This window comes from Phalangium opilio, unplaced genomic scaffold (genome assembly GCF_054372755.1).
Source record: "Phalangium opilio isolate 3A_F unplaced genomic scaffold, DU_Popi_V2 ptg000009l_1, whole genome shotgun sequence".
Taxonomy (NCBI): domain Eukaryota; kingdom Metazoa; phylum Arthropoda; class Arachnida; order Opiliones; family Phalangiidae; genus Phalangium; species Phalangium opilio.
In genome coordinates, this window is record NW_028324146.1 from 3,758,550 (window position 1) to 3,773,875 (window position 15,326).

A 15,326-nucleotide genomic window follows, 5' to 3' on the forward strand; every position below is an offset into this window, starting at 1 on the left:
AGCGATACAAGATTTCACAAGGGCAAAAAATAATTTTGCAATACTCCGCGTGGTTTCCAATGTGCTAAGGTTGTACAGCACCCAACTATGATCTAAGACTTAACAGTAGCTCGGGTACACTATAAAGTTACGAAGAGTGCCACATAAAATTGAGAGATGTTATCCCATTTAAAAATTCGCGCGACACAAACACCACGACACTATAAGGTGCCTATTCTTGTTTAACATAATTTTTTCTTTTCTTAAATCATAGAAAAAAGTAAAAACGCAAAATAAACATGTCTTTAACCTATACCTATTCTTTCCCAAAATTGTCGTGAAAATTCTAGGCTTACACTAGAAATATTGTACGAGGTAGTTCAAGCCACTTTTCATGGACAAGGTCTCTACTCCTACTGCTATGGCTAAACTTATTTAATTTTGCGGACTGAAGACATTTCGACTTGCAGTCGCTAAGATTCCAAAATGAGGGATGTTACAGGCAAAAAAATTTAAAAACCACAAATTAGAGAATTTTTTGTCTGCTTTAGAAAAATATGAATAGACTTTGTTCACTCCGATTAATTCCTTATCCTCATACATCGAATAGTCTATTGGCATCGCGGCAAATAAAAAATCTAACACCAACTGTCGTTTTGTATACATTTAATATCGGCTACTGAAAATCACAATCGAAGCGTGAACACGCCATACGTATTTATCGGAAATAAAATATGTAACAAAGTTGTTAATTCTTCATCGTATCTTTAATCCAAGAAATAAATCGAGATAATTTGGTGTAAAAACCGAATTCGCCATCAATCCCGCATTTTTCCGATTTGGCCCAACTAACAATTCCAACTTGAACCCACGTCTCTTGACCATCGCGTTGCATCATGGGACCACCGCTATCTCCCATGCAAGTATCACGACCTAGGATCGACCCGCAAAAATCAAAAATCTCATTAAGTAGTTCATTTCTGGCTGTAATTTTCTTATTCTTCGAAAGAGCTTATAAAATCATGACTTTTTCAAATTGAAACCACGTATTCACCTTTATTTCAGGTAAGTTTTCATTCTGAACCGTACGCGTTTAGTCCCTCTGCGTAGATGACGAAAAGAGACGATTTAGACGGATCCGTCAGGTGGTACTAGTCGTCTAGTAGAATTTCGTAGCACTGAAAAGTCAGTTTCACGGAAAGTTCAAACTCGTATGATCCAGTAAAAATACTTGGTGTTAATATTATAGATGAAAACGTGGTTCCAATCCGAAAAATCTATTATTTTATACGCTCTTTTGAGAAAAAATCATTCATTTCCGTTAAAATGTACCGTGTTCGCCTCCAGCACAAAACATATTTTCCGTCATAATCAGCGAAGTATTTTTCAGATTATCGTAACACTCTTCATCGGACCTTATTTTAAGATGAACACTTCTGAGGTTGTCATACATTTTCCTACTTTTTGGTATGAATGTCCCGTATCCTAACGCGATACCATCTTGCCCTGGTTTGTACAGGTTGGAACTTGGCACCGAATCTAAAGAAGTATCAGTGTAAAGACTTAAATGCCAAGCAAAAAACCATCTTTATATATTAACGGCCGTATGAAGTCTTATCTAAGAGAGCTATAATAAGTATATAATTACCAACCTTTATGTAATATAACCAGTTGCTAGTTTATTTTAAATGTCCCATGTCGTATTGAAAATTTGGTCAAGAACAACAAGACATATTTATTCAATTAGAAAAACTACCAAGCAAATTTAAACCAAGGGTTAAATTTAAGGAACAACTATAGTCAAATACACGTAACTTAGTAGATTGTATGAAACAGCCCCTTAAGAACATAACATCAGTTAAAATAATTTGTCTCTCACTCGAAATCATAACTTATAGGCAGTCTTGTTTGAAGGACACGAACTTAAACTAGTTTCTGGTTATTTACATGATATCCCTACCTTGTTCTTTAGGTGGTAGACATATTGGTCGGATATGCGAGCTAAAAGTAACTGATTCGTTCAACTTTATCAAAGCTAGATCACTGTCAAATGGTTTAAGTCCAAAATTTTCATGTATAATGATAACGGAAGCGTTGAGCTTTATTGAATTGCTTGTGTCATTTGAATTGGTGTGACCTACATTGATATATTAACGTTAATACGAGGGACAAGTCCCGTGACCTTGTAACCTTACCTAACTCAACATGAACATCTTCTTCTGTAAGATCATGGTATTTTGATTTAAGACAATGCGCTGCCGTCAAAACCCAATTGCTGTTAATAAGAGAACCGCCGCATTTGAACTATAACACAAGTTGATACAGTTACAGTAAATGTTCAAACTTCGTATCTCGGAAACTTAGAGAGAATGAATTGACCAGAACATCAATTTTAATTGAGTTAGATTGATAAAAACTAAGTTAATCATTATAAAAAGTCACCAAAAAATACCCATTAATTTTATATTTTTCAAAGCTTCAAAACGTAACGCTAATTACCTAATAAACCGAGCGTAAAAGTTCATATTGTAAATCTATAACCATCTAGGGAACACGACATTTCGTGAACTGTCAGCCGACAGCTCGTCCTGTCATTGGTCACTTGTATAAAAGTAAACGCCTTTTTTGTCAAAAATTAGCGTTAGGCTTAACACGTCACCTTTTGAAAATATATATAAAACTCACGGGATATTTTAGTAAGTTTTCATTGTAATATTGCTAGTCTAAATCTATTAAGAAATTGTTGTCTGGCCTTTTCACACTTCATACGAATTTCATACTTCGAAAGCTTTTTTCCTATTTAATGGATATCTTAAATGCAAAGCTACCATCCATGGCCAACTATCTTCAACGATATCACCGTTGAAGACCCTAGGAACACCTTCATTTCGTGTCATACCATTACCCCTAATACCGCACTGAACCGTATCTGGATTGTCTATAGGAGAATAACTGCGGTGAAGCTCAATAGTAAAGTCATAAGCGCATCGTACCTCTAAGTATCTATGTCTGAATGGTATCAGTAAAGGACTAATCTGTCCGATTGCAGTCTATAACCCTTCTCAAAACCGTTTAACCCCAACCTAGTAATATTAACACCGCCCAGATATACTACTACAGTGTGGAAGAGATCAGAGCAACACCTACCTTTGTGGAAAACCCCCAAAACCCCTGACGGACTACTTCACTGCAGTACATTTTCGAGCTCGTATACAGGGTGTGACATGTGTCATTGTATGCAAATGAGAACGTGCAACAAGTATCATAGTGAATATCGTTTAATGATACGCACTTTGAAACCTTAAAGACCTACGATTAAGCTTAGGAACTAAGGCATCACACTACAAATTAAAGGGCTGTTTGGTAAACCCATCAGCGTAAATGTTCGATGTGCCTACCGTCGTGGTGTAGGCACTCTTCAAGACGATTGTCTATGCCTTGTATTACGTTTTCTAGCATTTGAGGAGTGATTCGTTCAATTGCGCTTCGAATTCTGGCCTTCAAGTCGTCTACATTTAAAGGTTCTGTTGCATACACCTTCCCCTTAACATATCCCCATAAGAAAAAATCAAGTGGGGTTAGGTCAGAGGATCTTGCTGGCCACGGAATTGGTTCACCTCTACCGATCCAACGGTTTGGAAAGTGCTCAGTTAGCCTTTGCGAACATTGACCGCCCAATGTGGTGGCGCACCATCCTGCTGGAACCACAGATCCCCATCACTGCTAATGGTAATGCGTCTATCGCATCACTAAACTCGTGGCTTTGGCCTACTTAGATAAGGAATCCATACGAGGTTACGAAGGTCAGAATTTTCCGCGGCACTGAGAATTCGACACATTATTCAATCAAACGTACGCGTCGTTACTAGCAGCTTAGTTCGTATAAACGTTGTAAGTCCTGTGTCGTAGACGAATGGCAGCCTACTCCAACCGAGAAAAATTCAACATGACGTTTATTTTGGGTGAATGTCGCGGTAACGTTCAACAAGCGTCATTGCTTTATGCCGAACGCTTCCCACACCGACGAAGGCCGGTTCGAAGAACCTTCACGAACATTAGAGACAACCTACGAGATTTCGGGAGTTTCGTCGTGCAAGACCGTCAACGTAGAAGAGACCGTATAATTGGTAATCATGATAGGGAAGTCGACATTCTAGCACGTTTTGAAGCCAATCCTCATACTAGTAGTAGAGCGGTCGGAGAAGAGGTTGGTCTAAGCCATTCAACCGTTCTTGCCATTTTACATCGGCATCACTACCGGCCCTTTCATATCCACCTCCATCAAGCCTTAACGGACGATGACTACCTAAGACGTCAAGACTTCTGTCTTACCATGCGCGAGCTAATTGAAGCCGATCCATTGTTCTTAAGAAAGGTTATTTTTTCTGATGTGGCGACATTTCACAGGGATGGTACGGTAAACCGACATAACTTACATTACTGGATCCAACGAAATCCATACTGGTTATGGCAACATTACCATCAAATTCGATGGAAGATAAATGTTTGGTGTGGCATTTTGGGGAACAGAATCATCGGACCTTTCTTCTTCGGGACAACATTACTGGTGACAGGTATTTGCACTTCCTGCGCCACGAGTTTAGTGATGCGATAGACGCATTACCATTAGCAGTGATGCGGGACCTGTGGTTCCAGTAGGATGGTGCGCCACCACATTGGGCGGTCAATGTTCGCCAATGGCTAACTGAGCTCTTTCCAAACCGTTGGATCGGTAGAGGTGGACCAATTCCGTGGCCAGCAAGATCCCCTGACCTAACCCCACTTGATTTCTTCTTATGGGGATATGTTAAGGGGAAGGTGTTTGCAACAGAACCTTTAAATGTAGACGACTTGAAGACCAGAATTCGAAGCGCAATTGAACGAATCACTCCTCAAATACTAGAAAACGTAATCCAAGGCATGGACAATCGTCTTGAAGAGTGCCTACACCACGACGGTAGGCACATCGAACATTTACGCTGATGGGTTTACCAAACAGCCCTTTAATTTGTAGTGTGATGCCTTAGTTCCTAAGCTTAATCGTAGGTCTTTAACGTTTCAAAGTGCGTATCATTAAACGATATTCACTATGATACTTGTTGCACGTTCTCATTTGCATACAATGACACATGTCACACCCTGTATACGAGCTCGAAAATGTACTGCAGTGAAGTAGTCCGTCAGGGGTTTTGGGGGTTTTCCACAAAGGTAGGTGTTGCTCTGATCTCTTCCACACTGTATAGTCGCAAGCTTCGCTACATGGGCAATGAAACATTTCGTCCCCCGATTTATTGCAAGCTCTGACGTCAAGTAGAATGCAAGAAGGCACAGTAACAATTCGACCTTAGAGGTATGATGCGCTTAAGAAAATGTTTATTTTCAACTAACCAGTGACACACGTGGGTAGTTCTCCACTCCATTTCCCATTTGCCAGACATATTCTGTTCATAGAACCAATGAGAGAATGTCCGTGTGAGCATTCAAATTTCACCCGATGTCCAATTTCGTAAGAGGAAGTAACGTCAGATATTATGGCGCCTTTTTCAGGAGCTATTGGCTTACGACATCTAATCTCTGAGGATTAAAATGACCCTTTATTTTGCAAAGTTCCAATGATGCTATTACAGGAAGAGCATATAAAACTAAATCTATTTCAAAATGGAAAGAAGTGCACCTTCTTCTTTAATGTCAATTAATACAACAATCGTATTAATTTGAAATATTCGTTATCCTACATGCTCTTTCGAAAAAATGAAGCTATCCTTAAGCTATACATAAAAGCAGGAAAAGCGCGGATCACGTGGTTCCCCTACAAATTGACTTTCCTTGCGAACTCCAATTTTGGCTTGGCGAAGGCTAGTGGGCGGGATTTATAAGTTCTCTTATAAATCCCGCCCGTAAATGCCCCTGCCATCGCCAAGCCAAAACTAGAGTTCGTAATCAAGGTCAGCTTGTAGGAGAACCAAGTGACCCACGCTTTGCTTTAAACTAACTTTTGCAGAATGGTGTTCTCTTAAGGCTCCAACCGTTTTCCAGACAACGGCTGTATTTTCTGCCTATTAACCTGTAACCGGAGAAACATCGGTACTCAATTTTGAAGTCGTACGGAAAACTAGATGCTTTAGTTGCGTCTTCGAAATCAGGGTTGTACCAGTTTACAAAGTATCCATTTTCAGGCACTTCTGGTCTTCCGCAGACCATCTCTGTCGTGAAAAAAAAACATTTCTGTCAATCGTATTTTACACTTAACTTTTTGTTCTGTAGTCTATACTAACGAGTGCATTCTCCCAATTTTTCGTCCCAAAACGATTCGGGTTCGTCCATGAATAAGGCATCATTTTCCTGCATGACTTCAAAGCTTTCTATTTGTGGATCTAGCACGTGACAATGGGCCCTGTCGCTCCCATTGATTTGTTTAAATCCTTTGTTACAATGTAGTTCTATTTCATCTCCAGGTACGAAATAATCATCCTCCTTGGTCCAGCTTAGTAATTTACCATTTGCAATTGGCATGGGATCATCGCATATAAGTTTGGCTTGTCGTAAATTAAAATTATAAAGACTTATTTTGCTGATTCTGTATTGAAAATTAATGGTTATTTGCAATTGGAACCGTAACGATAACGTCAATATTGTCTAAAAAGCATAGAGACTGAACAGTGACACGTTCCTATTGGACGTTACGTTGGTGAAATGATTGGTCAAATGACGCGTGTAAAAATATTCTATTGGCCCCGGATACTTAAACGATTTAAGCATCTTAAATAATAGGAATAGGTACATGGCTCCGATTGCTAGTTTAATATAGTTACGTTTGCATTTTGGTCTGTCGGAACTCCAAGTCCCATCTTCCATACAGATAATATATCTTTCACCTTCTAGTTCAAAATCTGCTTTGCAATTATAAAATACTTTACTTCCTTCGTAAAAATCTTTGCCAAATCGTTTTCCATTGCGAGAAACACCGGGATCGCCGCAAAATGATACTTCTAAATAATATCAAATAATACTGTTACAAATAATCCTTAGTGATTTAGCTGCTGTTAATTTTCAAATCACGTATAGGAGTTGAACTAGAGCTCGGCATTAGTTATCCTTTATCCACTTCTTTTATCCTTATCTACACTCGAAAATTATCCACAGAACGTGCATGTTAAATCGTATCCACATCATAGTTTATCCACCAATTTGTGGATAATGGATAGAAAACTCCGAGCTCTAAGCTGAAGGGGCAGAGGTTCTACTATCGTTACATGATGTTGGATGATATCAAGAACATGTTAGATAAGATATCATAGTTTAGCTCATAAATCAGGGGAAGCCATTTTCCTTAGCATTTCTACTGCTAAAGGAGATTGCAAGTGTAGTTCCCTTATTAAAATTATTGGTCGTTACGTGTTTCGTTAACAGCTATTTAGCTTCGAATTCAGAAAAATTAAATACTTTCGCAGGTTGATGGCAATCCTTTCCAAATTAAGTTCCACTGGTTCCGTTTGCAAAAGATTTGGGCAGAGCTCTCTTGGGACAATTTGAAGCCGTCGTGACATTGTACCATTAAGACAGTTCCTTGCAAATAAAACCCTTGTTCTCTGCCAGAACTATCGTTCGAACTACGGTACTGTAGGTAATATCCATTTTCAAATAACGGAGGTGGCTCGCAGTATGTTTCTACATATACAATAATAAATGATGATGCAGGCAGGCATATATACCAAGAATATTAAGGGAATATTTCTATTCTATTCGAAAGATCATATGAAATATCAAATGTTTCAAATTGGAACCATGGATATGTGTGCAAAGATAATAATAATATTCTAAGTTTTGTCTACGAAGGTATGGCCACACTGGTATGTTATCGATTGGGCGTGTTATCAAAACGGCATTGTCCAAAACGGCTCTTTCATAAACGCGTTTGCCATTATAGCCATTTCTCGTTTTAGCGCATTTTGATTACAGCGTTTATATCTTGAGCGTACGAAAGTACGCCTTTTCCAAAATATTGTTGTTTATCTTCATTAACTTCCCAAAATAATATGCCTTTTCCAAAAAATTATATTTTATATTTACTTCCGATATAACATCACTCCTTTTTGCATAATATTGTTCTTTGTCTTATATACTTAATATAATAGAGATTTCCCTCCCTATCAATCACAGTTTGGGCGGAAACAGCTACCGCTGTTTTGGGAAATAGCGCTGTATTGAGAAACGCGGAAACAGCAACCGTGGTTTTGCTTGTACGCGGTTTTGCAAACCGCTGTTTTAGGAACCGCTTTATTCCAAAACGCTCTTTTGAAAACCGCTCAACTACCCGTGAACCGGCCACACTAAGGCTGTGACTTGTTTATAATGTATAAAGGGTGGTGGCTATCCCGTATGTCATAGCTAACCGTCAGGGCCCTATATACTAACAATTACCGTTAACCTCTACAACTTTTGATGGAAACGAGACACCAGGTTAGACCGCGGAGGAAAAACTCCCTTTTACAAGCGGGGAGAATACACAGAAGGATTTGTTCCCAGATTTTCACCGGGTACCACAGTCAGATATCGAACCCGGGATCAGATCATCTGGCTGCGAGGCGAAAGTGCTAACCGCTATGCTACCCCGCCGTTATCTTACTGGGCTTCTAAGGTTAGCCTCTTCTGGAAAAGAATAGCCTTTTGTCGTCATTGTTTCTATTGGATGAATGGTACCAGACTACCGATTCTTCCAATAGAACCCTCTTTCGTCCTCTTAACAGAGACCTAACTTGTAGGGTCCACCAGTTAAAAACTTATCTAACGGTACATTTTTTTAAATTTTATAAACGTGGATTCAATTTGAAATGTTCACTATTCTATAAGAGCTTTCGAATGAATAAAAAGAGTTGTAGCTTTGCACTTTAAAGTGACAGTGACACTTACGGTAACATTCGGGAAAATTTGAAATGAAATTATTTCCAAAACAAGTTAACTGTTTAAGACCATTTAGTTCATATCCATGTGGACATTCGAACAAAATTGACTCGGAATCTAGAACTATTCGTTTTCGAGTGACCCCATCATCCGCGGTCACGTTTATCCCCCCCAAAATTCTAATGGGGCTTTGATTTTGACCCAAAGTTTTGATTTCGCAATCTAAAATATACCCACAGTCATACATTTCCGGGGAAATTAATTTTATGATACGTTTAAAATGAACTTACCTGTTTTAGAGAATTTTACATAGTTGAACAAAGAAATCGCGATTAGAATAAACACGGCCGAACTGAAATTGTACATTTAAAATTCAATTATTTAAATGGATTGAAAATTGACGCTTTGAGACTGAGACAAATTCAACTTACATCTACTGCGTAGCTCAATTTGAAAAATAACTTTTCCAATGATAAAGCTTTAAAGTTTCTAAGAAATCTCCTACATAATTCTTAATTATTTCATATATCAAATTTCAAGCCAAGTGATAAAATGTGATTATAAGTATATCGTTAATCAATTACAGTTGTAAAATGCACCAGAGTGAAAGTTAATGTATACTGTAAACCTTTTTATATAAGTCAATTTGTATTGGAAATTTCTTCTTGCGGTTCATTTTAATATAATATGGAAACCGGCGACAAGTCTTATTATTTTTTAAACGCGTATGTACAATTTGTTTTGGATTGACAGGCGCTAATAGAGAAAAACAAGTTTGGAAACCAAAATATTACTTCTCCGAGTCTAGTGGAATATTATCTCCCCATGAAATTAACAACGGACGCACACACAGATATGGAAAGGTCACACTATCCAACTTTAGTCAGCTCAATAGTTTTTCAGACTACTCTATTTTTAGGCCAGCCTCGAGTCAAATCAACCGTTCACTAACCCTCAAGCCTCTTTTCGCAGACCACAACCGAAAGCGAGTTTAAAATTTATTTACGTCATTGATGACAAGGATATTCTCGCGTTTTTATTGGCTATTTAACAATCTAACTTTAGTCGATCTGCCTCAACCTTGTCCATAATCTAACAAAAGTTAGGTCGGGTACGGTATTCACAATACCTGACTTGTAGGCCCGACTTGTAAGGGTCGGCTGTCTGCTGACTAAAGGTGGATATTGTGAACGCTCGAATAGACCACTTCAGTACTCTTTCTGTATTAACTTTGAGATGAGAAATAAGATTATCTTAAATATTAAAACAAACATAATAAATATTATATATTTTTCGTTAATTATTTACTTTATTGGGGGTTTGCCATACACAAATCTTCAGTATATAACGGTTTCGGTTTCTAATCACTGCAAAGGATAAAAATAGCGTATTGGTAACTGTATGGGATAGACAAAAATCAGACGATGGTGGTGCCAGAAGCCAAAAGATATAGATTGATCTCTATGTGGGTTGGACGTTTTTCGTTTTCCCTTTATCAAAATTTTACTTGATCTTCTACATTTTGTTTCAAATATATCAGCATTTGATTATTATCAGAAGAACATTATTAAAATAACATCAATTATTTCTTATCTTAATCTTATTTAATTCATGGTGAAAATTAACACTTCGACATAGCTGGGGTGAAAGCGTTGAAAACGAGAAGTTTTACATTATTTTATATTTCATGTGCAACCCTCGCGTCTGCAATACAGAGAATTGTAACACCTCTACGCACAGTCGCTGCTTATTGTTAAAAGTTGAATGCATCAACTGCATTGAAAACGGAGAATGTTAAAAACTTACTACTGTAATGAAACAATCTTGATGGAACTGATTTTTAAAGTGAACCATTCAATTTTGAAGTCTCATAACTATTTTGTGGAAATTAAACATTTAACACGTTACAACGGCCCTGTATGTGGTCACAGGAAATAAGTCACCTTCGATAAACCCAATTGTTTAATCCTGGATGACTATTTCCCTTGAGGTCCATTGTCTTGCGTTTGGTTTTAGATGAGCTATACCGTTTCTCGGAAAACCCATTATTTATCAAATTCAGCTGAAGATTATTCCGCCAAATTAGATAAGAAATACGATGGACCCTATCGTATAGCGGAGAAGTTATCGCCCCTCACTTATAGGTTAGAGACCATGGCAGGAAAGCCACTAAAAGGCATCTACGAGATTTCAAATCTAAAACCATACGTTGAACGCACCGAATTAAACCTGCTATTGTGATGATCTAGCAACGGTTAGTGATTAAGATAGTTCAGATGACGAGGATCCCCATATCCCCGCCAAAGTTCTAAGCCGAATTCTCGGGCCGAGAGACCCAACTACGTGTCAAGTTATTAAAGTTATAAGAAAGTGAGCGCATATGGTTAAGATGATAGATGATAATGGAGATAAGTATTAGTTTCAGATGTTCATGTGTAGGCCTAAGCATTTATTTAGTAAAGCTAACCGCGCGATGATCGCGCCCGATAGATAACGCGTGTTCGTGACACCACCACGCGAAAAACAAAAGATGCCAGGGTTGTCGAAAGACGGACCAAATGTACATAAGTGTTAAGTTACTGTTTTGTTTTATATTATTTTTATTTTGGAGGGGTTAGTTATAGGGTTGTATTTTAAGGAATGTACAGAATGAATTTTTACGATTACTGATTATTGTTTTAAGTTGTTTTAGGTTAGGTTAATGCATGCGTAAGATTGTAGCTTAAGTTTAAGTTTAAATTCAATGTGTTGCATATTATGTATATTAAATTCAAAGATTACATGGTAACCTTCCGTATCATTAATTGAAATTAAGCATATCCCTAGTTATACCAATGGTAGATTCACGACCTCCCTAATAGTGCAGAGGTATGCAAAAGAACCCGGATGATATAAAATAAGGTAAGTTATTTGAGCGCAGGAATTAGCCGGATGCGATGAGCCAAGGTTTGGTAAAGGTTCAAGGATACTGAGTTTAAAAGTTTATACTCATTGCTACGAAAGTTCCTGAAGAACTTTCAGTAAGAGCAATAAGATTGGCAAAAAATTTAAAATAATAACAAAATGTTGGATAAAGTTGTTATTGACCCACTTTTACTGAATGATTACAATATTTAAATTGATTATATTACATTTAAATGGGATATACAATCTTTCGTACGGTGTTTCTGTAAGAAATTAAGGGTAGTTCTTTTTGTGATTTGTTTTTCTAAAGTGCTCCATTTCAAAATTAAAGGCCCTCAGGGTGGACCCCAAAACAAAGAAATAATCTGACACGAGGAATTTTCATTCTATGTCCATATATCAGTGATGATGTCAACTAGAGGAATGACCGAGATTTTCTTTGATGTGCCTTGGGCCATTTTGGCCAACACATAAGCATTAGTGATACTAAAATTCCAGTTGCCAGTATAATCAGTGGCAAAAACATGTTGTCCAAAGTCATGCCTTGCTTCGGGGCTATGTTCAGCTCGTGACCAGATTGCAGCAAGACATTTGCAATATTGATGTCAATCGTATAATCGCGATAGAACGTACCCGACTCAACATACCGTAGAACACTAGAAATTTAATTCTTCTTAATTAAAAGATATGATAAAAAATATTTGGTAGGATTTTACTTTACCTACCTAACCCAACCAACACTTGATTCTGACTAATTAGGCCACGGGGAGTTCGGAAAAAATAGTGAAAAAATTCTTAACCCGCCGCAAGTTGGTTAAAAAAATTTTTGAAAATTTGAAAATTGCATGTACTTACCGCCATTAAGACCGCTACGCGCCTAAACGCATTCTGCCCTCGATCTTGAAAAACTACCCGGGGGGGTAAATATAATAATAAGGACTCGCGACGGAATTCAAGGAGCACATACTGCGGAAATATAGCTATGAAATTTTAAACACCCACTGAAACATTTAGAATTCTCATACCAGGATAGAAAAATATTTGAAGCGAGCTCCAATTTTAAAAATAAACAACGATATTTTGCTAAATTGCGTAGATTATTTCGGAAGTAAATAAAGATAAACAATAATATTTTGGAAAAGGCATAATATTATTTGGGAAGTAAATGAAGATAAACCACAATATTTTGGAAAAGGCGTAACATTATTTGGGAAATAAATGAAGATAAACAATAATATTTTGGAAAAGGCGTAACTTTATTTGGGAAGTAAATGAAGATAAACCACAATATTTTGGAAAAGGCGTAACATTATTTGGGAAGTAAATGAAGATAAACCACAATATTTTGGAAAAGGCGTAACATTATTTGGGAAGTAAATGAAGATAAACCACAATATTTTGGGAAAGGCGTAACATTATTTGGGAAGTAAATGAAGATAAACCACAATATTTTGGAAAAGGCGTAACATTATTTGGGATGATAAACAACATATTTTGGAAAGGCGGTCACTTATTTGGAAAATTATATACAATTTGCTTAAAATGTGGCAATTAGCGTTACCCGAGAAACACCACATGGAGGTGGCCACACGTCGTTTCTCATGGGGAGTTTTGTTTAGGCAGGTCCCCTTGCCTACTGCCGTATATATTTACTGAAATTCCACCAAATCTCGTAAAAATAGGTAAATAATAAATTAATTAAGATGACTCAATTCGAGAACCAAAATATCTAGTAGCCCCATCCAAATATTTTATAAGTCCTGAATGAATATCATATGAATAAAATCTACCCTGATTTTCCGGTTTTTTCATGTAAATGAAAAGATCTGCAACCTTACGTTCGTCCTGCCTTGAACAATCTTTCCAACGAATGATTCGCCAAAAATTGTATTTCGATATTCCATTCAATATGCAGAATGCTACAACTTGCATTCTTTTTACATATGTGCATTCGTCAAAAAATGCACACACAATATGTTCAGGAACGCTGCTAAAATCAGATACATCCTTTCCATTTAGCAACCTTCGCATCGCTGCAACGCGATTACTTTTGAAAGCCATAATTATCAACTTTAACTCGATAATTTTTATTTTTACAAACCGTTAATCCTTTTCGATAAATGGTTTGAAAAAAAAAAAAAAGATCTAGATCTACCTTTTATTGTGGGCAGAAGCAGGTTCGGTTAGGTTTTTGGTTTGGATAGCTTAGGATTTCACTTCACGTGGAGAAAATGAATTTTTGTTCTAGAATTAAAACATCCAAACCCACCGCCGGCACAATGGTTGTCATGGTAACGTGGCAACCTTCTTCTTTGCCATGGCAACCGTTCGCGCATGCGCGAACCGTTTTTTAGTAACAGGTGACTTTTTAAGACAATTCTTTATTACTCATCAGACGCGTTTGAGCGAGCTAAGCGAGAGGTTTAATAAAACTCAATTTTGTGGCATTATTTTGTTGGGAAGAGATATTTTTGTTGGGAAGAGATATTTTTGGTGGGAAGAGACACTTCTGGTGGGAAGAAACACATTTTTGGTGGGAAGCATTTGGTTTTGTGGCTGGCCTATTTTCAAAAATGGAAAATCCAACTTTTGAAAACCCTAATTTTGAAACTGCGGAACAGTTTTTCCACAGTATTTCGTTAAAAAATTGGGGTGGATTTTTTCCATGTATGAACGAAGAGTTAAGGGCCAAATCTGAAAGGGACGCTAAAACTCTGGTGATTTCATTGGACTTGGTTCCAAGCGTTACTTCTTTCAATGAAAGAAAGATCGCTTGTACTTGCGGAAATAAATCCGACGATGGAATTATCGATGGATTTCTTGTGGGGGTGTTTAACAACCAAAGTCGGTTTGGATACGTAATCCGATGTTCCACTGGGCAATCTCGAGCCAACAAGCGAAAGGCTTTAAGGGCATTGAAGAAAAAGGTTCCCGATCATTTGGTTTCCGAGTGTGTGAAGGCTTTCGTCCCCTCCAAAAACACATGGTTCTATAATCAAAATTTGTCGGTTACCGACAATCTTTTCCTCGTTTTCCTTTGGGTTTGTAAAATGAGCGTCACTGACGCTACAACCCATAGTGAATGTTCCTCACGAACAGTTGTGGATTATTTTTCCATGTGTCGTGAGGTAACGGAGATTGTCATTTCTAATAGGGCCGACAAAGTTCAGATTGGAGGACCAGGACTGTTTGTGGAGGTGGACGAAACCTACCTTCATACTCGCAAATACAACCGAGGGGCGGAGTTAGCCGGGGAAACCATTTGTATCTTTGGAATTTATTGCCGGGATACAAAAGATGGTCTATTTTTGAAAGTGAAAAATAAGTCCCGTGCTGTTCTGTGGAGGCAAATGGCAAAATATATAGCCCCTGGGTCCATCATCGTGTCTGACGGAGCCCCTATGTACATGAATTGTACGTTAATGGGCTTTCGGGAGCACCTTACCGTGCTTCATAAGTACGAGTTTGTCAACTCGGAAGATTCTCGCGCCCATACCAACAACATCGAGAACCGAAATAGACACGTGAAGGATGCCATTAAG

The 15,326-nt window shown here is 37.8% G+C and overlaps 2 protein-coding genes across 8 annotated transcripts in view; both read right to left on the reverse strand.

Annotated features, from left to right (window-relative positions):
* Nucleotides 1–636: 636 nt before the first annotated feature.
* On the reverse strand, nt 637–9,641 carry LOC149713395 (clotting factor C-like). The gene is made up of 13 exons (XM_089847544.1): nt 9,509–9,641; nt 9,171–9,391; nt 8,890–9,102; nt 7,423–7,647; nt 6,792–6,968; nt 6,255–6,515; nt 5,973–6,182; nt 5,368–5,553; nt 2,760–2,917; nt 2,175–2,283; nt 1,940–2,116; nt 1,312–1,518; nt 637–912 (listed from the first exon to the last, which is right to left on the reverse strand). Exons 2-13 carry the CDS (start codon nt 9,244–9,246, stop codon nt 728–730), a joined length of 2,184 nt encoding a protein of 727 aa, XP_089703670.1. The 5' UTR covers nt 9,247–9,391; nt 9,509–9,641; the 3' UTR covers nt 637–727.
* Nucleotides 9,642–11,948: 2,307 nt separating this feature from the next.
* Nucleotides 11,949–15,326, reverse strand: part of LOC149713396 (uncharacterized) — an 83,742-nt gene continuing 80,364 nt past the window's right edge. For all 7 annotated transcript variants that reach the window (XM_089847605.1, XM_089847649.1, XM_089847642.1 and 4 more), the window contains one exon: nt 11,949–12,440. In XM_089847605.1, the coding sequence (XP_089703731.1) occupies nt 12,200–12,440 (241 nt within the window). In that variant the 3' untranslated portion in view covers nt 11,949–12,199. The remainder of the gene's footprint in view (nt 12,441–15,326) is intronic.